Source organism: Symphodus melops, assembly GCF_947650265.1.
Source record: "Symphodus melops genome assembly, chromosome: 1".
Classification (NCBI taxonomy): domain Eukaryota; kingdom Metazoa; phylum Chordata; class Actinopteri; order Labriformes; family Labridae; genus Symphodus; species Symphodus melops.
Genome location: NC_136691.1, coordinates 2,119,168 through 2,140,610, shown reverse-complemented (window position 1 = coordinate 2,140,610; position 21,443 = coordinate 2,119,168). Strand labels below are relative to the sequence as shown.

The window sequence follows — 21,443 nt, the reverse complement described above, 5'->3', positions numbered from 1 at the left end:
CTACATGGTAAAGACAATAATAGTGAGAACAAACGGTGTGTAGCATGATAAACCAAGCCATTGTTTACGTGTGTTAGTGCGTAAAAGGTGGGGAGAGAGAGTATGTTTGTGTATTAGCTGTGTAAAGTGTCGAGTAGGGTATGCTAGGCTAACATGGTCTATACATGCTAATTCCCGCTAATATGCTAGCGCTACAGCCTGTCTTATCAGCTCAGTCAAAGTTAGGTCGTCTCGGTCAAGATTAAAAGAGTTTTTCAGAGTATTATGATAAAAAGAGTTTGCAGAAGAGACAGTGTTGAAAGATATCATACTGTCTGTGAGAATATTGTGAGAGTAATGCTGTACCTGGGTGTGTATTACAAATGAGTAAAGTTACATTAAAGTAGTTTAAAGGCAGAATTCACAACAGGTTAAAAACAGTAGAAACAGAGATAAAAGACTATTAAGACAATATTGATTTAATGTGAACCTAATGTATGTGGTTGTCTTGGTTTTCATGATTTGAGTTCATGCATTAGTCAACTGTGTAATAGGTTAATGAGTAAATTTACAGTTAAAGAGTACAGTATAGCCAGAGCTAGTGTTGCTTACCTGTATGCCCTGTAAGAGTATGGTTAATGTGTTTTGAGTAATTAACCAGGGTATTTTCACTAAGTAATGGTTGAAATGAGACTGAGTATCAGTAGCTGACGCAGGTAGAGCAGAAGTAGTCGTCAGTATGTGATGAGTTCCAGTGTGCACGCGACGGAGAGAGCTGCTGATCTAACTGCATTGTTTCATATTTCTACAGTTCTACAGATTTCTACAAAAATAAATGTGTTGCACCAAGGATGGGCGTGACTTCATTCTTAAACCTGTAACACTGGCCTTCTTGTTAAACTGTCAGTGGCAGTATAATCAGGAAGTCATTGTTGTTATCAGAGGAAATGTTTTTGGATGAAAAAGTCGCACATTCTTCCTTTAAGTACTGAATTAAAAATGTAAGAGAGATAAGTGCACAGAGTGTCGATACTGTGAGAGTTTTCTGTTAGTCGACTGAAGCATAGAGGGCGCTGTGATCAGCTGCAGAGGAGGTTTACACTGCGCTGTATATCACTGTGTCATCGAGTGTGACCTTAAAGGCGAAAAGGGACAAAGTCAAACTCGTGAATGAAATTAAAGGGAAACATGAAATAACAAATAATGCAAATCACAGCGACACTAAATAACCACATTACAGCTTTGGATTCTGTAAAGATGAATGAAGCTTTTATGATCACAGACTTTTCTGTCTTCTGGTCCTGACTTTGAGGAACACTCTGCAAACTTTGAAGACTCTGACTCTACTTAAGTGAAAACTCAGACTTAGAGAAACAAAATGTGTTTATATTGGAGTCCCAGCTTAGTCTACCTCTGGCCCAGGCCTGAGTACGGGTCTCTCCGATCTTTACACTTCAATTGGCAGAATAAGTGAAGTCTCTGATTGGTTCATCAAAACCCTGTCAAAATAAAGATTTGTTCTTATTGTCACTTTAATCTGAAGGTCTGTGTACAACGTTGTATTTAGTGTTATCATCTCAACACATGTAATTCATCATAATTAATATGGTTGGCGTCCAATTTCCACCACAAATCAAAAACAGAAAAAAGTTGTTTTGTTTTCAATGAACACAAATATCTCAACTAATCCACTTCAATGACCCCGACTCACATTTGAATAATGATCCCAACGATTTCAAACTTCAACATTTTTTAATCCAGTTAATTTGAAACAACAAAATTCATTCAGCAAAAAAAGAGAGAAATCATTCTATACATTTAATTTGAGACGTTTTTTTTAAATCTAATGTACAAAGTGGTGAAAACATCACATCAACATGAAAGAAAAGGCCTGCTGCTTTCTCTCTTCAGACCCTTGCATTAAAACAAAAACAATCTGTACTCATTTTAAACCCGTTTAAAGTGAAGAAAAGTTAAAATGTTCATGCAGAGAAAAAGTCAAAATCCTCATGAGCAGTAAAGCCTCCATGACCAAACAGAAACAGCTAAAGAGAGTTATTTAAAGAGACTCAAACATTTACAGAACAAGAGAGAAGATGTCAAAGTACCGCCCATAAAGTTTGATTGACAGGTGAACCATGTAACCACAATCAGCTCTCAGTAACAGACATGAATAATGATTAAGTTGAAGGATTAAAGTTTAACACACTGTTCCTTTAAATGACTTCTCTCTAATTCACTTTACACAACTCAGCACTAGATGCACCATAAATATAAAGTCCAGCATGTAGAGGCTGAGTGAATGTGGTCTGGACTCTGTGGAGGAGAGTCATGGTTTTAGAGATGCTGTAGAAGGACAGAATACCTGCTCTGTGATCCAGGTACACTCCTACTCTGGAGGACCGAGGACCTGAGAGAGGAGTCCTGACTTTGTTGTAATAAAAGTTATAACTGTTGTTGTTACAAACTAACGCCCAAGATTTGTCATTAAATCCAAATCCACACTCACTCCCTGCTCTGCTGATATTCTTGTATGTGACTGCTACATGAACTCCTCCTCTCCTCTCCACCTCCCAGTAACAACGTCCAGTCAGACTCTCTTTACTCAGGACCTGAGGCCATTCAGTGAATCTGTCTGGGTGACTAGAATAAGACTGGGTCTGATCTGTAAATGTTACTTTTTTGTTCCCATCAGATAATAACAGCTGTGTGTTTGCTGTGTTTGGATCCAGTGTGATGTCACATGAATATTTTAAGAACTCAGCTCTGGTCTTGGGCTCTGGTCCTGGTTCTGGTTCTGGATCTGACAGTAAAACATCCACTTCAGTCAGTGTCTGTGAGATGTTTGTCCATTTGTCTGTCAGGATGTCTTGTAGTTTATCTCTGACTTCTGACACAGCTGCTGTCACGTCCTCAAAGTACCTCAGAGGACGGATCTTGATGCTGGATGAGTGTGTAGATTCACTGAGTGCTGACACTGAGGGGTAGTCCTGTAGAAACTGGATGTGGTCCTGTGTGTGTGACAGCTTCTCCATCTCAGCGTCTTTCCTCTTCAGCTCAGTGATCTCCTGCTCCAGCTTCTCCAGACGCTCTCTGACTCGACTCACTTCAGTTTGCTGCTGGGATCTGACCTGCTGCGTCACATCAGAGCGTCTTTTCTCCATGAGACGGATCAGCTCAGTGAACATCTTCTCACTGTTCCCCACTGTTTTATCAGCAGAGCCATTGATGGCCTCCACCTCCTGTTGGAGCAGCTTCACATCTTTCTCTCCGTCCTGGATTCTCTGCTGGGTGTTTAGTCGACTCATCTCGAGCTCTCTCTGCTTCTCGCTCCTTTCTGCTGCAGCTGAGACTGTGTCGTGACCTTTGTGTTCGTCCACAGAGCAGAGATAACAGATAGACTGCTGATCAGTGCGACAAAATACTTTCATTTCCTCATTATGTCGAGAGCACACGTTCTCCTGGAGCTTTTTGGAGGGCTCCACCAGCTTGTGTTTTGCATAGGCAGGTGAATCATAATGAGGCTGGAGGTGATTCTTACAAAATGAGATCAAACATGCCAGACAGGACTTACAGGCTTTCAGTTTCCTCCCGGTGCAGACATCACAGGCCACGTCTTCAGATCCAGCATAGCAGAGATCTGCAGGAGCAGCTTGGAGTCCAGTCTTCTTCAGCTTCTCCACTAAATCTGCTAACATGGTGTTTTTCTCCAGGTCAGGCCTCTCTCTGAAGGTCTTCCTGCACTGAGGACAGCTGTAGATTTTCTTGTCCTCCTCTTTATCCCAGTGGCTTTCAATACAGTTCATGCAGTAGCTGTGTCCACAGGTAAGAGTCCTCGGATCCTTCAGGAGATCCAGACAGATGGAACAAGAGAAGGATTCCCGGTCCAGCTGAACTCCTTTCTGCGCCATTTCTCCTCTCTGTAACAACGACTGTGTGAGATTCACTTCCTTAAAACTGAAACAAGTTTCACCTCTGATCTACAAAGCATGTGTCTGTGCATGTGACTTTGCAGTTCTTGTTGGTTACACCCATTTATAAACTGTAGATCTGAAGGGGAGGGAACCAGGAAATACTTGGTCAGGGTGCAGCAGGCTGCGTGTGAGAGCAGGAGAAGGAGGGGTCACCAAGCTCTGCTTCACACCAGGAAGAGGAGCAGCGCTGTGAAAAGGAGAGAATCAATAAACATGTTTATAAAAATATATCACACCGTACAAAAGTACACATTTACACAATTTCCTAAGTTTCAAAATGAATAGAGGTGGAGGTAGGAAGTGCACGTCTTCTTTCACCAGTTTAGTTTCACTACAATGAATCATTCTCTCACAAATATAAAACTATTAAACTCGTATCGAGCTCATAAAAGTGCACGAGTCAAAACACACAAGACAGTAAAAGATCTTTGAAACACATCTTTCCTCATGTGAAACAGAAGAGAACAGAACAGCTACACACGACACAGCTTGTCTCCTGGAACACCTGCTGTTCACAAACTTCACTCTTAGCTTCCTCAAACATTCAAACTAAAGCGTGATGAAACTCTTTACGTGTCAGGAAGTTATTTCAGACATGTTAGCCGTGTTTATGACCACAAACATACCTGAAAAGGAGAGAAATACTCACGAGAGTGATTCAGTGATGTTTCCTCATCAAGAGCATTCAGTAGAATGAGGGAAACACCGCATGTGGGCGGAGACAAAAGCAATCGATCCCAGATAGGAAACTCAGTAAATCACAGATAAATGTCACAAAAACTTTATGTTAACAATAATGAATCAAGTAAATCGAGTCTTTTCAACTGTTTTTGATCTGTTCTTCAGTGTTTTATTCTAAACTTTTGGGTCATCACTTTTTAACTCGTCACATTGGTGTGGCATGGTTTGTTTTAATAGAGAACAAATATTTGCCCCCCCTTTAAAAATTTGAGGTTACTAAAGGTTAAACTCTGAAAACATAATCAAACTACTGTTTCACTGCCTGTAGGCTTTTGTGGTTAAGTGTGTGTGTGTGTGTGTGTGTGTGTGTGTGTGTGTGTGTGTGTGTGTGTGTGTGTGTGTGTGTGTGTGAGTGAGAGAGAGACAAAGAGAGAGATCAAAATGGCAGCGTGGTCACGTGATGGCTGACACTGAACACAGGTCTCCTAACCTCAAGGTTCAAGGTTCAAGGTTGTTTATTTTTCAAATATGCTCCATGTTCAACATACAGCACAGATGAAATTGCAATCCCCCCAACCCGCAGTGCAAACCTGCAGTGCATAAAAATAGCACTAAGAAAACTAGCAATAAAAAAGCAATACTATAAAACAAAAAACTTAACTAAAAACATTTGGGGCAACAAATAACGACCGACAGACAATCGACAGACAAGGGCACTTGTGAGGATTACTGTTTGTGAAGCTGCAAGATAAAAGTCAGCAGGAGGCAATTCTGACCTAAGGTTCTAAACCGGATCAGTGCAGTCTGTCCTGGCAGCTAGGTGCGAGCATTCACACCTCAAGTCCTTTTGAGGATTGGGGGAAGACACACCTCTCAGGCAGCTGGCTCTGTAGCAATTTCAAGGTTACACTCTTGACTGGACAAATGGCTAACTTGTTGTCTCCAACAACAATAAGCACACAAAAATTATTAAACTCGTCACTCATCAACACGCAGCAGCACAACTAACACACAACCTCATGTTTGCTTTGCTTTAAAAAACAACAAAAAGTAATCTCCCAAAGAAAAGAGAATTTCCCTTAGAAGAATCACTTTAGGATTAAAAGTTTGGATCACTGTGAACAAACAATGCAACAAAGCTGGTTTATTAAGGGCCTCACACGGGGCACCATTATGTTGGGACCTCCCATGGCGGCAACATTATGTTGGGGTTTTATAATGTAAAATTTAGTTTCAAATTCAATAATTAAGTTTACTTAATTATTAATATAAATCAATAATTATTATTAAACTGAGTTTAATAAACCTCGGAGCACCACCCTGTAAACAGGGAACAACCAAAATATTACAAATATCAGTCTCAAATTACTTAATTACATACCAATATCATCAATAATTAATAATCTGTATTTAATTGAAGGTGTGAAATCCGAACACAAAGCCCTTTCACCCAGCCTAAGTCACAATGCAAATCCACAGTAATCACAAACAACTGCTCTTTAAATTATAACAGAATTTATTTAACAAAGAAACATCAAGTTAATCAATGAAACTCAATCAAACAACAACTGTTTTAAACTAAACTACAGAGACAAACATAAACAAACAAGCGTGATGTGTGTGTGTGTGTGTGTGTGTGTGTGAGTGAGTGAGAGAGAGAGAAAGACAGAGATCAAAATGGCAGCGAGACCACGCGAGGTCACGTGATGGCGGACACAGAACACAGGTCTCCTAACCTGGTCTATTGTCTAGAGATGGAGTCAAACTCTGTCTCTACCTGATTTATATTTCTGCAGCGTCTGGAAAGCCACAGATCTCTATGTGCGTGCGTCTGTCGAAAGGTGCGTGTGTGAGTGCGTAAAAGGTGGGAAGAGAGAGAGAAAAGAGCGCACCTCAGAAGCTCAATCGCAGCCTGGAACTCACGCACAACTCAGAGCATAGTTAACTTCACTACCAGAAGCCAGTGGCCGGATTTGTATCAGACGGCGTTCACACTAGTCATTCTGATAATGAGTCTATTACCCGGTTATGACGCGAGAGTTCACAGAGAAACACACGGGACGCAGCGGCCCAAATAAAGAAGACAAAAGAGGTTTTACTCTGGTAAAACCCAAGACGCAGTGGTCAAACACCAAGCAAATATTATCACAGTTTCACAATAATAACTCAGTTATTAAACACACTCTCTATATCTAACTGCCCAGACCTAGCTAAGCCTCACTTGTAACCGTTTTGTCCACAGTTGATGAAGGAAGAAAAGGGGTCCTTGGAACGGTCTTTAGCCGTCTCCCTGCAGTTGTATGGTGATGGCGGCGCGTCCAAGGGGTTGAGCAGGGCCGTGGTGTCCTCCGTCGAGCGAGGTGATCTCCGTGGATGTCCTTTCTTTACAGGACGGAACAACACGTAATCCTTACGATCTCTCTCAATACCGTTTTAATACGGGAGAAATAAGACGCTCTTCTTAGAGATGCAATCAAATGGATGATCAAAGCTCGGAATTCAGGATGTCGGTTTGCTTCAAGGCCTTGGGTTAGCTGCGCGCCAAAACTTTTGAACAAAGAGAATTATGGTGTGAAAGAAACTGAACAATGAGGCACGACCGGTTTTATCCCTCCCAAACTTCACACCTATGTGTTAGGTGTGGCAAAGCCTTCTGGGAGTACCTGCAAGGCATGCTGGGATAAAGAGTCTTTTGTCATGGTTCTCCAAAGGGACACAGCCTGATCTTTGTCATCCTGGCTGGACCCAACAAAGTACTGAATTAAAAATGTAAGAGAGATAAGTGCACAGAGTGTCGATACTGTGAGAGTTTTCTGCTAGTCGACTGAAGCATAGAGGGCGCTGTGATCAGCTGCAGAGGAGGTTTACACTGCACTGTATATCACTGTGTCATCGAGTGTGACCTTAAAGACGAAAAGGGACAAAGTCAAACTCGTGAATGAAATAAAAGGGAAACATGACATAACAAATAATGTAAATCACAGCGACACTAAATAACCACATTACAGCTTTGGATTCTGTAAAGATGAATGAAGCTTTTATGATCACAGACTTTTCTGTCTTCTGGTCCTGACTTTGAGGAACACTCTGCAAACTTTGAAGACTCTGACTCTACTTAAATGAAAACTCAGACTTAGAGAAACAAAATGTGTTTATATTGGAGTCCCAGCTTAGTCTACCTCTGGCCCAGGTCTGAGTACGGGTCTCTCCAATCTTTACACTACACTTGGCAGAATAAGTGAAGTCTCTGATTGGTTCATCAAAACCCTGTCAAAATAAAGATTTGTTTTTATTGTCACTTTAATCTGAAGTTCTGTGTACAACGTTATATTTAGTGTTATCATCTCAACACATGTAATTTATCATTATTAATATGGTTGGCGTCCAATTTCCACCACGAATCAAAAACAGAAAAAAGTTATTTTGTTTTCAATGAACACAAATATCTCAACTAATCCACTTCAATGACCCCGACTCACATTTGAATAATGATCCCAACGATTTCAAACTTCAACATTTTTAATCCAGTTAATTTGAAACAACAAAATTCAATCAGCAAAACAAAGAGATTAATCATTCTATACATTTAATTTGAGACGTTTTTTAAAATCTAATGTACAAAGTGGTGAAAACATCACATCAACATGAAAGAAAAGGCCTGCTGCTTTCTCTCTTCAGACCCTTTCATTAAAAAAAAAACAATCTGTACTCATTTTAAACCCGTTTAAAGTGAAGAAAAGTTGAAATGTTCATGCAGAGAAAAAGTCAAAATCCTCATGAGCAGTAAAGCCTCCATGACGAAGCAGAAACAGCTAAAGAGAGTTATTTAAAGAGACTCAAACATTTACAGAACAAGAGAGAAGACGTCAAAGTACCGCCCATAAAGTTTGATTGACAGGTGAACCATGTAACCACAATCAGCTCTCAGCAACAAACATGAATAATGATTAAGTTGAAGGATTAAAGTTTAACACACTGTTCCTTTAAATGACTTCTCTCTAATTCACTTTACACAACTCAGCAATAGATCCATCATCAATGCCAAGTCCAACATGTAGAGGCTGAGTGAATGTGGTCTGGACTCTGTGGAGGAGAGTCATGGTTTTAGAGATGCTGTAGAAGGACAGAATACCTGCTCTGTGATCCAGGTACACTCCTACTCTGGAGGACTGAGGACCTGAGACAGGAGTCCTGACTTTGTTGTACCAAAAGTTATAACTGTTTTTGTTACAATATAAACTCCAAGATTTGTCATTATATCCAAATCCACTTTCTCTCCAGCTCCCTGCTCTGCTGATATTCTTGTATGTGACTGCTACATGAACTCTTCCTCTCCACTCCACCTCCCAGTAACAACGTCCAGTCAGTCTCTCTTTACTCAGGACCTGAAACCATCCAGTGAATCTGTCTGGGTGACTAGGATAAGACTGGGTCTGATCTGTAAATGTTACTTTTCTGTTCCCATCAGACAATAACAGATGTGCGTTTGCTGTGTTTGGATCCAGTGTGATGTCACATGAATATTGTAAGAACTCAGCTCTGGTCTTGGGCTCTGGCTCTGGTTCTGGTCCTGACAGTAAAACATCCACTTCAGTCAGTGTCTGTGAGATGTTTGTCCATTTCTGTGTCAGGACGTCCTGTAGTTTATCTCTGACTTCTGACACAGCTGCTGTCATGTCCTCAAAGTACCTCAGAGGACGGATCTTGATGCTGGATGAGTGTGTAGATTCACTGAGTGCTGACACTGAGGGGTAGTCCTGTAGAAACTGGATGTGGTCCTGTGTGTGTGACAGCTTCTCCATCTCAGCGTCTTTCCTCTTCAGCTCAGTGATCTCCTGCTCCAGCTCCTCCTGACGCTCTCTGACTCGACTCACTTCAGTTTGCTGCTGGGATCTGACCTGCTGCGTCACATCAGAGCGTCTTTTCTCCATGAGACGGATCAGCTCAGTGAACATCTTCTCACTGTTCCTCACTGTTTTATCAGCAGAGCCATTGATAGCCTCCACCTCCTGTTGGAGCAGCTTCACATCTTTCTCTCCGTCCTGGATTCTCTGCTGGGTGTTTAGTCGACTCACCTCGAGCTCTGTCTGCTTCTCGCTCCTTTCTGCTGCAGCTGAGACTGTGTCGTGACCTTTGTGTTCGTCCATTAAACAGAGGAGACAGATAGACTGCTGATCAGTGCGACAAAATACTTTAATTTCCTCATTATGACGAGAGCACACATTCTCCTGGAGCTTCTTGGAGGGCTCCACCAGCTTGTGTTTCTTTAATGGAGTTGCTTCATGATGAGGCTGGAGGTGATTGTGACAGTAAGAGGCCAGACACTGCAGACAGGACTTACAGGCTTTCAGTTTCCTCCCGGTGCAGACATCACAGGCCACGTCTTCAGATCCAGCATAGCAGTGATCTGCAGGAGCAGCTTGGAGTCCAGTCTTCTTCAGCTTCTCCAATAAATCTGCCAATATGGTGTTTTTCTTCAGGACAGGCCTCGGTATGAAGTCCTGTCTGCACTGAGGACAGGTATAGACTGCCTTATAATCCTCTGTATCCCAGTGATCTTCAATACAGTTCATGCAGTAGCTGTGTCCACAGCTAAGAGTCCTCGGGTCCTTCAGGAGATCCAGACAGATGGAACAAGAGAAGGATTCCCGGTCCAGCTGAACTCCTTTCTGCGCCATTTCTCCTCTCTGTAACAACGACTGTCTGAGTTTCACTTCTTCAGAACTGAAACAAGTTTCACCTCTTATCTACAAAGCATGTGTCTGTGCATGTGAATGTGCAGCTCTTGTTGGTTATAGTCATCTATAAACTGTAGATCTGAAGGGGAGGGAACCAGGAAATACTCGGTCAGAGTGCAGCAGGCTGCGTGTGAGAGCAGGAAGAAGGAGGGGTCATCAAGCTCTGCTTCACACCAGGAAGAGGAGCAGTGCTGTGAAAAGGAGAGAATCAATAAACATGTTTATAAAAATATATCACACTGTACAAAAGTACACATTTACACAATTTCTAAAGTCTCAAAATGAATAGAGGTGGAGGTAGGAAGTGCACGTCTTCTTTCACCAGTTTAGTTTCACTACAATGAATCATTCTCTCACAAATATAAAACTATTAAACTCGTTTCGAGCTCATAAAAGTGCACGAGTCAAAACACACAAGACAGTAAAAGATCTTTGAAACACATCTTTCCTCATGTGAAACAGAAGAGAAAAGAACAGCTACACACGACACAGCACGTCTCCTGGAACACCTGCTGTTCACAAACTTCACTCTTAGCTTCCTCAAACATTCAAACTAAAGCGTGATGAAACTCTTTACGTGTTAGGAAGTTATTTCAGACATGTTAGCCGTGTTTATGACCACAAACATACCTGAAAAGGAGAGAAATACTCACGAGAGTGATTCAGTGATGTTTCCTCATCAAGAGCATTCAGTAGAATGAGGGAAACACCGCATGTGGGCGGAGACAAAAGCAATCGATCCCAGATAGGAAACTCAGTAGATCACAGATAAATGTCACAAAAACTTTATGTTAACAATAATGAATCAAGTAAATCGAGTCTATTCAACAGTTTTTGATCTGTTCTTCAGTGTTTTATCCTAAACTTTTGGGTCATCACTTTTTAACTCGTCACATTGGTGTGGCATGGTTTGTTTTAATAGAGAACAAATATTTGCCCCACCTTCAAAATTTGAGGTTACTAAAGGTTAAACTCTGAAAACATAATCAAACTACTATTTCACTGCCTGTAGGCTATTGTGGTTAAGTGTGTGTGTGTGTGTGTGTGTGTGTGTGTGTGTGTGTGTGTGTGTGTGTTGCCGCGGATGTGAGTCTAAAATAGCGGCTGCCGATAGAAACAACTCTGGTTGCTAAATATGAAGCTAGTAACTTTGTGAGTGTAAGACAACTTTTCAGAGCTACATGGTAAAGACAATAATAGTGAGAACAAACAGTGTGTAGCATGATAAACTAAGCCATTGTTTCAGACTGTGTATTAGCTGTGTAAAGTGTCGAGTAGGCTATGCTAGGCTAATATGGTCTATACATGCTAATTCCCGCTTATATGCTAACGCTACAGCCTGTCTTATCAGCTCAGTCAAAGTTAGGTCGTCTCGGTCAAGATTAAAAGAGTTTTTCAGAGTATTATGATAAAAAGAGTTTGCATAAGAGACAGTGTTGAAAGATATCATACTGTCTGTGAGAATATTGTGAGAGTAATGCTGTACCTGGGTGTGTATTAAAAACGAGTAAAGTTACATTAAAGTAGTTTAAAGGCAGAATTCACAACAGTTTAAAAACAGTAAAAACAGAGATAAAAGACTATTAAGACAATATTGATTTAATGTGAACCTAATGCATGTGGTTGTCTTGGTTTTCATGATTTCAGTTCATGCATTAGTCAACTGTGTAATAGGTTAATGAGTAAATTTACAGTTAAAGAGTACAGTATAGCCAGAGCTAGTGTTGCTTACCTGTATGCCCTGTAAGAGTATGGTTAATGTGTTTAGAGTAATTAACCAGGGTATTTTCACTAAGTAATGGTTGAAATGAGACTGAGTATCAGTAGCTGACGCAGGTAGAGCAGAAGTAGTCGTCAGTATGTGATGAGTTCCAGTGTGCACGCGACGGAGAGAGCTGCTGATCTAACTGTATTGTTTCATATTTCCACAGTTCTACAGATTTCTACAAAAATAAATGTGTTGCACCAAGGATGGGCGTGACTTCATTCTTAAACCTGTAACACTGGCCTTCTTGTTAAAGTGTCAGTGGCAGTATAGTCAGGAAGTCATTGTTGTCATCAGAGGAAATGTTTTTGGATGAAACAGTCGCACATTCTTCCTTTAAATACTGAATTAAAAATGTAAGAGAGATAAGTGCACAGAGTGTCGGTACTGTGAGAGTTTTCTGTTTGTTGACTGAAGCATAGAGGGCGCTGTGATCAGCTGCAGAGGAGGTTTACACTGCGCTGTATATCACTGTGTCATCGAGTGTGACCTTAAAGACGAAAAGGGACAAAGTCAAACTCATGAATGAAATTAAAGGGAAACATGAAATAACAAATAATGTAAATCACAGCGACACTAAATAACCACATTACAGCTTTGGATTCTGTAAAGATGAATGAAGCTTTTATGATCACAGACTTTTCTGTCTTCTGGTCCTGACTTTGAGGAACACTCTGCAAACTTTGAAGACTCTGACTCTACTTAAATGAAAACTCAGACTTAGAGAAACAAAATGTGTTTATATTGGAGTCCCAGCTTAGTCTACCTCTGGCCCAGGCCTGAGTACGGCTCTCTCCAATCTTTACACCACAATTGGCAGAATAAGTGAAGTCTCTGATTGGTTCATCAAGACCCTTTCAAAATAAAGATTTGTTCTTATTGTCACTTTAATCTGAAGGTCTGTGTACAACGTTATATTTAGTGTTATCATCTCAACACATGTAATTCATCATAATTAATATGGTTGGCGTCCAATTTCCACCACGAATAAAAAACAGAAAAAAGTTGTTTTGTTTTCAATGAACACAAATATCTCAACTAATCCACTTCAATGACCCCGACTCACATTTGAATAATGATCCCAACGATTTCAAACTTCAACATTTTTTAATCCAGTTAATTTGAAACAACAAAATTCATTCAGCAAAACAAAGAGATTAATCATTCTATACATTTAATTTGAGACATTTTTTTAAATCTAATGTACAAAGTGGTGAAAACATCACATCAACATGAAAGAAAAGGCCTGCTGCTTTCTCTCTTCAGACCCTTTCATTAAAACAAAAACAATCTGTACTCATTTTAAACCCGTTTAAAGTGAAGAAAAGTTGAAATGTTCATGCAGAGAAAAAGTCAAAATCCTCATGAGCAGTAAAGCCTCCATGACCAAACAGAAACAGCTAAAGAGAGTTATTTAAAAAGACTCAAACATTTACAGAACAAGAGAGAAGATGTCAAAGTACCGCCCATAAAGTTTGATTGACAGGTTAACCATGTAACCACAATCAGCTCTCAGCAACAGACATGAATAATGATTAAGTTGAAGGATTAAAGTTGAACACACTGTTCCTTTAAATGACTTCTCTCTAAATCACTTTACACAACTCAGCACTAGATCCATCATCAATACAAAGTCCAGCATGTAGAGGCTGAGTGAATGTGGTCTGGACTCTGTGGAGGAGAGTCATGGTTTTAGAGATGCTGTAGAAGGACAGAATACCTGCTCTGTGATCCAGGTACACTCCTACTCTGGAGGACTGAGGACCTGAGACAGGAGTCCTGGCATTGTTGTAATAAAGTTATAACTGTTGTTGTAACAATCTAACGCCCAAGATTTGTCATTACATCCAAACACACTCTCACTCCCTGCTCTGCTGATATTCTTGTATGTGACTGCTATATGAACTCTTCCTCTCCACTCCACCTCCCAGTAACAACGTCCAGTCAGACTCTCTTTACTCAGGACCTGAAAACAACATCCAGTGAATCTGTCTGGGTGACTAGAATAAGACTGGGTCTGACCTGTTAATGTTACTTTTCTGTTCTCATCAGATAATAACAGCTTTGTGTGTGCTGTGTTTGGATCCAGTGTGATGTCACATGAATATTTTAAGAACTCAGCTCTGGTCATGGGCTCTGGTTCTGGTCTTGGTTCTGACAGTAAAACATCCACTTCAGTCATTGTCTGTGAGATGTTTGTCCATTTGTCTGTCAGGACGTCCTGTAGTTTATCTCTGACTTCTGACACAGCTGCTGTCACGTCCTCAAAGTACCTCAGAGGACGGATCTTGATGCTGGATGAGTGTGTAGATTCACTGAGTGCTGACACTGAGGGGTAGTCCTGTAGAAACTGGATGTGGTCCTGTGTGTGTGACAGCTTCTCCATCTCAGCGTCTTTCCTCTTCAGCTCAGTGATCTCCTGCTCCAGCTTCTCCTGACACTCTCTGACTCGACTCACTTCAGTTTGCTGCTGGGATCTGACCTGCCGCGTCACATCAGAGCGTCTTTTCTCCATTAGACGGATCAGCTCAGTGAACATCTTCTCACTGTTCCTCACTGTTTTATCAGCAGAGCCATTGATAGCCTCCACCTCCTGTTGGAGCAGCTTCACATCTTTCTCTCCGTCCTGGATTCTCTGCTGGGTGTTTAGTCGACTCACCTCGAGCTCTCTCTGCTTCTCGCTCCTTTCTGCTGCAGCTGAGACTGTGTCGTGACCTTTGTGTTCGTCCACAGAGCAGAGATAACAGATAGACTGCTGATCAGTGCGACAGAACATCTTCATCACCTCATCATGACGAGAGCACACGTTCTCCTGGAGCTTCTTGGACGGCTCCACCAGCTTGTGTTTTGCATAGGCAGGTGAATCATAATGAGGCTGGAGGTGATTCTCACAAAATGAGATCAAACATACCAGACAGGACTTACAGGCTTTCAGTTTCCTCCCGGTGCAGACATCACAGGCCACGTCTTCAGATCCAGCATAGCAGGGATCTGCAGGAGCAGCTTGGAGTCCAGTCTTCTTCAGCTGCTCCACTAAACCTGCTAACATGGTGCTTTTCTCCAGGTCAGGCCTCTCTCTGAAGGTCTTTCTGCACTGAGGACAGCTGTAGATTTTCTTGTCCTCCTCTTTATCCCAGTGGCTTTTAATACAGTTCATGCAGTAGCTGTGTCCACAGGTAAGAGTCACCGGATCCTTCAGTAGATCCAGACAGATGGAACAAGAGAAGGATTCCCGGTCCAGCTGAACTCCTTTCTGCGCCATTTCTGCTCTCTGTAACAACGACTGTCTGAGTTTCACTTCCTCTTAACTGGAACAAGTTTCACGTCTGATCTACAAAGCATGTGTCTGTGCAGTGACTGTGCAGCTCTTGTTGGTTACACCCATCTATAAACTGTAGAGCTGAAGGGGAGGGAACCAGGAAATACTCGGTCAGAGTGCAGCAGGCTGTGTGTGAGAGCAGGAAGAAGGAGGGGTCATCAAGCTCTGCTTCACACCAGGAAGAGGAGCAGCGCCGTGAAAAGGAGAGAATCAATAAACATGTTTATAAAAATATATCACACTGTACAAAAGTACACATTTACACAATTTCCTAAGTTTCAAAATGAATAGAGGTGGAGGTAGGAAGTGCACGTCTTCTTTCACCAGTTTAGTTTCACTACAATGAATCATTCTCTCACAAATATAAAACTATTAAACTCGTATCGAGCTCATAAAAGTGCACGAGTCAAAACACACAAGACAGTAAAAGATCTTTGAAACACATCTTTCCTCATGTGAAACAGAAGAGAACAGAACAGCTACACACGACACAGCCCGTCTCCTGGAACACCTGCTGTTCACAAACTTCACTCTTAGCTTCCTCAAACATTCAAACTAAAGCGTGATGAAACTCTTTACGTGTCAGGAAGTTATTTCAGACATGTTAGCCGTGTTTATGAGCACAAACATACCTGAAAAGGAGAGAAATACTCACGAGAGTGATTCAGTGATGTTTCCTCATCAAGAGCATTCAGTAGAATGAGGGAAACACCGCATGTGGGCGGAGACAAAAGCAATCGATCCCAGATAGTAAACTCAGTAGATCACAGATAAATGTCACAAAAACTTTATGTTAACAACAATGAATCAAGTAAATCGAGTCTATTCAACAGTTTTTGATCTGTTCTTCAGTGTTTTATTCTAAACTTTTGGGTCATCGCTTTTTAACTCGTCACATTGGTGTGGCATGGTTTGTTTTAATAGAGAACAAATATTTGCCCCACCTTCAAAATTTAAGGTTACTAAAGGTTAAACTCTGAAAACATAATCAAACTACTGTTTCACTGCCTGTAGGCTATTGTTGTCATGAGTTGGTCTGTATGGTTCCCTCCTACTGGTGTGTGTTGTCTGTTTTCCCCTGTCTGTCTGCTCCTCCTGTCTCCTCCCACTACCCAGATTGGCAGCAGGTGTGTGTTCCCAGGTGCAGCTCATCATCATCATCAGCGTCAGTATTTTAGCCGCTCTCCAAGTCTCAGTCGGCGCCAGATTATTACTATCTCCAAGTGGTGAATACGCTGATCAGGCTCACTCCTATTCTTGTGGATAATCAGTATTTTTGTGGCTTCGTGTTTTGACCCTCCTCTTGTTTTTCCCCTGCTTCAGTGCTCCCCACCAAGACTCTCCTGCCCCGCCGTCCTGCCTGCTTGTTTGTTCTGCTCACCTGCCTTCACCTCACGCGTTCGGGATTCGGGATTTGGATTGCTTCACAAGATCGTCACCATATTCTTATTCACTGCTCACGAACGAGCAAGGACTCTCACCCATTGTCACTCGTGTCACTTATTCGTGTTTATTAAATATTGTTCACTGTTTAAATTGTCTCTGAGTCGTGCGTCTGGGTCCAAGCTACAGTGCATCGTAACAGAATAATCCGGCCACTATGGACCCAGCCGACCCAGAAACAGAGAGTAATGTTAACGCCCTACGTCATGCCATTTCGTCGCAGGGAGTCATGCTTGGGCAGCATGAGCAAACCCTCCGTGGACTTATTGACTCACTTCAGGTTATTTCCGCTAGCCTCAATCGAGTTGAGGTTCAGTTACAACCCCTCCAGGCGAGCGCTCCCACTCCGTCTCACTCAGCCAGTCCTTCCTCCAGTTCAGCTCAACCTCGTGAACCATTCATCCCAGCACCAGAGAGGTACAGTGGTAAATTGGGGGATTGCAAGTCATTTTTGTTCCAATGTAGCCTCGTTTTTGAAACCCAACCCCTGACATATTCCAGTGACCGCGCTAGGATTGCGTATGTGTTAGGTTTGCTTTCGGGTCAGGCTAGATCTTGGGGTACTGCCTTTTGGCACAACCCACTCACAGCTAATGTTAGCTTTAAACAATTTTTTGACGAAATGACTGCTGTGTTTGATCATCCCATTGCTAGTAAAGACACAGGTATCCAACTGCTCAGTCTTCGTCAGGGCTCCAGAAGCGTGGCTGAGTTCTCTATTGAATTTCGTACCTTAGCCGTGGAGCTAGGTTGGGACGATAGGGCATTGCAAGGGATATTTTTGAAAGGGTTAAAGGGGGAAGTTAAGGATAGCCTGGTGGGCCGTCCGGAGACTAACAGCTTACAGGAGCTAATCACGCTAGCTATAAAGATAGATAACCGTATCCGTGAGAGAAGACGCGAAAGGGCACAAGAGAGTCCGTTTCAATACCTCGGCTCTAATCCTCCTAGTTTTGCTAACAGGACTCTCAGTGAGACCCCACACCCTGAGGAACAACCGGAGGTTCCTATGCAAATTGGACGGAGTCGGCTAACGCCCGCCGAGAGGAATCAACGCTTTCAGCAGAGGTTGTGTATCTATTGTGGCAAGGAGGGACACCGACTGATAAACTGTCCTAGACGTTTAAACTAGTTCACTCATCAGTCTCAGTCGGGGTGCTGGTGAGTAGAGCCGCAGTTCCTTGTTCTCCCCGTAAACGCCTCAACCTAGAAGCTAGCATTTTTATTAATGGTAAACCTCTGACGTTGCTTGCTTTAGTGGATTCAGGCGCTGATTCTAATTTTATTGATATTGAATTAGTGAATCAAGCTCAAATTCCAGTTCGACCCATTTCTCAGCCTCTGCTAGTGGACGCTTTAAATGGTCAACGTCTCGCTTGTGTCGAACATGAAACTGAAGCGTTATCATTACTCCTAGCCGGTAATCACCGTGAACAATTGGCATTTCATGTCATGCCTTCTGCCCATGCACCCATTGTTTTAGGCCTTCCATGGCTTCAACTCCACAATCCCCTGATTGATTGGGCTGCAGGGAAAATAATTAGTTGGAGTAACTTCTGTCTCGCTAACTGTCTGACTTCCGCGTCTCCCTCGTGTAAATCATCCTCGTGTCCACTCTCTGCGAAACCGCCCGACGTTTCTTCGGTTCCCTCAGTTTACCACAACCTCCGCGAGGTTTTCAGTAAAGAGAGAGCGCTATCTCTTCCTCCTCACAGACCATATGATTGCGCCGTTGATTTGTTGCCTGGCTCCCCGTTGCCCACTAGTCGCCTTTTTAACTTGTCGGCCCCTGAACGAGAAGCTATGGAGACATACATTACAGAGTCTCTTAATTCAGGCATTATTCGTCCTTCGTCGTCTCCACTAGGGGCAGGGTTCTTCTTTGTCGACAAGAAAGATAAATCCCTACGACCTTGCATCGATTATAGGGGTCTCAATCACATCACGATAAAGAATAAGTATCCCCTACCTCTCATTAGCTCTGCTTTTGAACCCCTTCACGGGGCCACCATCTTTACGAAGCTCGATCTCCGCAACGCCTATCACCTCGTACGCATCAAGGAGGGGGACGAATGGAAGACAGCATTCAACACCCCTCTAGGCCACTTCGAGTACTTGGTCATGCCTTTCGGTCTTACCAATGCCCCTGCAGTTTTCCAGGCACTTGTCAATGACATTCTCAGAGACTTGTTGAACCATTCGGTCTTTGTGTATTTGGACGATATTTTAATTTTTTCACGGACACTGGAGGAACATATTGTTCACGTTCGCAAAGTTCTACAAAGACTCTTGGAAAACAGACTGTTTGTAAAAGCTGAGAAATGTGAATTTCATTCTCCATCTGTGTCATTTTTAGGATACATTTTAGAGAGTGGCCGGGTGAGGACTGATCCAGCTAAAATCAAGGCGGTGATGGACTGGGAGATGCCTACTTCTCGCAAACAGTTGCAACGATTCTTAGGCTTTGCAAACTTCTATCGTCGGTTCATAAGGAACTACAGTCAGGTTGTCGCTACACTAACCAAACTCACGTCTCTCAATGTTCCTTTCATTTGGTCCTCTGCAGCTGAGGAGGCTTTCCAGAATCTCAAGGAAAGGTTCTCATCAGCACCCATCCTCATCCAACCTGACCCTAAGAGACAATTTATTGTGGAGGTCGACGCATCGGACATTGGTGTGGGTGCAGTTTTGTCCCAACGAGCAGCAGGTGACGAGAAACTACATCCTTGTGCTTTCTTCTCCCGGAAACTGTCTGCCGCCGAGAGGAACTACGACGTCGGAAACAGGGAGCTACTGGCAGTCAAACTAGCTCTAGAGGAGTGGCGTCACTGGCTAGAGGGAGCCGAGATGCCATTTGTGGTTTGGTCCGACCACAAGAATCTATCTTACATCCAGACTGCCAAACGACTCAATTCACGACAAGCCCGTTGGGCCCTGTTTTTCACCAGGTTTCAGTTTACAGTTACCTACAGACCAGGGAGTAAGAATGTAAAACCTGACGCTTTGTCTAGACAATTTTCTAAAGACAATGAGACCCCGAATCATCCTGACACCATATTACCTTCTTCATGCCTGGTGGCTTCGGTCACGTGGAAGATTGAGTCGGTGGTGAGGGAAGCTCAGAGGTCACACCCTGATCCCGGTGGGGGTCCCCTTAACTGCTTGTTTGTACCTGATTCTGTCCGTTCCCAGGTTATCCAGTGGGGGCACTCGTCTAAGATTGCTTGTCATCCAGGGGTGGCTCGGACTTTGGACCTTATTAAAAGACACTTCTGGTGGCCAACTATGAGCTCGGATGTAAAGGAGTTTGTGTTAGCATGCTCGGTGTGCTCCCGGAATAAGGCCTCTCACCGACCCCCGGTAGGTCTCCTTCATCCACTCCCAGTGCCTGCCCGTCCTTGGTCTCACATCGCTCTCGACTTCGTCACAGGATTACCTCCATCTGAAGGTAACACGGTAGTTCTCACCATTGTTGATCGCTTTTCTAAGTCTGCCCATTTTGTTGCTCTGCCCAAACTACCCTCTGCCACAGAGACTGCTGACCTGCTGACTAGTAACGTATTCAGACTGCATGGGATTCCTGTGGACATTGTGTCAGACCGTGGTCCTCAGTTCACCTCACAGGTTTGGAGAGTTTTTTGTCAGGCACTGGGAGCTACAGTCAGCCTCTCTTCAGGTTACCACCCACAATCCAATGGTCAAACGGAAAGGGCCAACCAGGATCTGGAGGCCGCTCTCCGATGCGTATGTGCGCGGAAACCTACCACCTGGAGTCAACACCTGGCATGGGTGGAGTATGCCCATAATTCCCTCACGTCTTCAGCCACAGGTATGGCACCTTTTCAGTGTTCCTTGGGTTATTTACCTCCTCTGTTCCCCACCCAGGAACAAGACATTGCTGTTCCCTCAGTGCAGAAGTATCTGCAACGGATCCGCAGAGTTTGGAAGGAGGCTCGTGCGGCTCTGCTTAGGTCTAGGGAGCGTAATCGGAGGCTGGCAGACTGCCGCAGGATCCCTGCTCCCACTTACACTCCCGGACAGAAGGTTTGGTTAAACTCTAAGGACATTCCCCTCAGTGTGGCTTCCAAGAAGCTGGCTCCCCGTTTTATTGGGCCCTATGAGATTGTTGAAATCATTAACCCCTCTGCGGTCCGCCTCAGACTTCCTCCTGCCCTCAACATCCACCCCACTTTCCACGTGTCTCAACTAAAGCCGGTGGTCACCAGTGAGCTGAGCCCTCCGGCCGCCGCCCCTCCACCCCCCCAACTCATCGACGGCCATCCTGCCTTTGATGTGAATCGGATTATGGACGTTCGCCGCAGGGGGCGTGGATTTCAGTTTTTAGTTGACTGGGTGGGTTACGGTCCAGAGGAACGTAGTTGGATTTCCAGAAAACTCATATTGAGCAAATCTCTTATTAGGGATTTTTATCAGTCTAACCCTGGTAAGCCTGGAGGACCGCCAGGAGGCGGTCGTTAAGGGGAGGGTACTGTCATGAGTTGGTCTGTATGGTTCCCTCCTACTGGTGTGTGTTGTCTGTTTTC

The 21,443-nt window shown here is 43.2% G+C and overlaps 2 protein-coding genes across 2 annotated transcripts; both read right to left on the bottom strand.

Annotated features, from left to right (window-relative positions):
- Window positions 1-1,712: 1,712 nt before the first annotated feature.
- LOC306832318 (tripartite motif-containing protein 16-like) lies at window positions 1,713-4,049 on the bottom strand. The gene has a single exon (XM_079356897.1). The coding sequence runs from the start codon at window positions 3,888-3,890 to the stop codon at window positions 2,211-2,213; it is 1,680 nt and encodes a 559-aa protein (XP_079213023.1). The 5' UTR covers window positions 3,891-4,049; the 3' UTR covers window positions 1,713-2,210.
- Window positions 4,050-8,135: 4,086 nt separating this feature from the next.
- LOC306835702 (uncharacterized protein) lies at window positions 8,136-16,443 on the bottom strand. The gene is given in 4 exon segments (XM_079362384.1): window positions 8,136-10,358; window positions 12,593-12,627; window positions 13,733-13,932; window positions 13,935-16,443. Coding segments are annotated over 4 exon segments (3,426 nt in total). The 5' UTR covers window positions 15,400-16,443; the 3' UTR covers window positions 8,136-8,632.
- Window positions 16,444-21,443: the final 5,000 nt, after the last annotated feature.

What these genes read in the sequence shown, in the direction of transcription:
- LOC306832318 (XM_079356897.1), bottom strand. Translation starts at nt 3,890, where the DNA reads ATGGCGCAGAAAGGAGTTCAGCTGGACCGGGAATCCTTCTCTTGTTCC.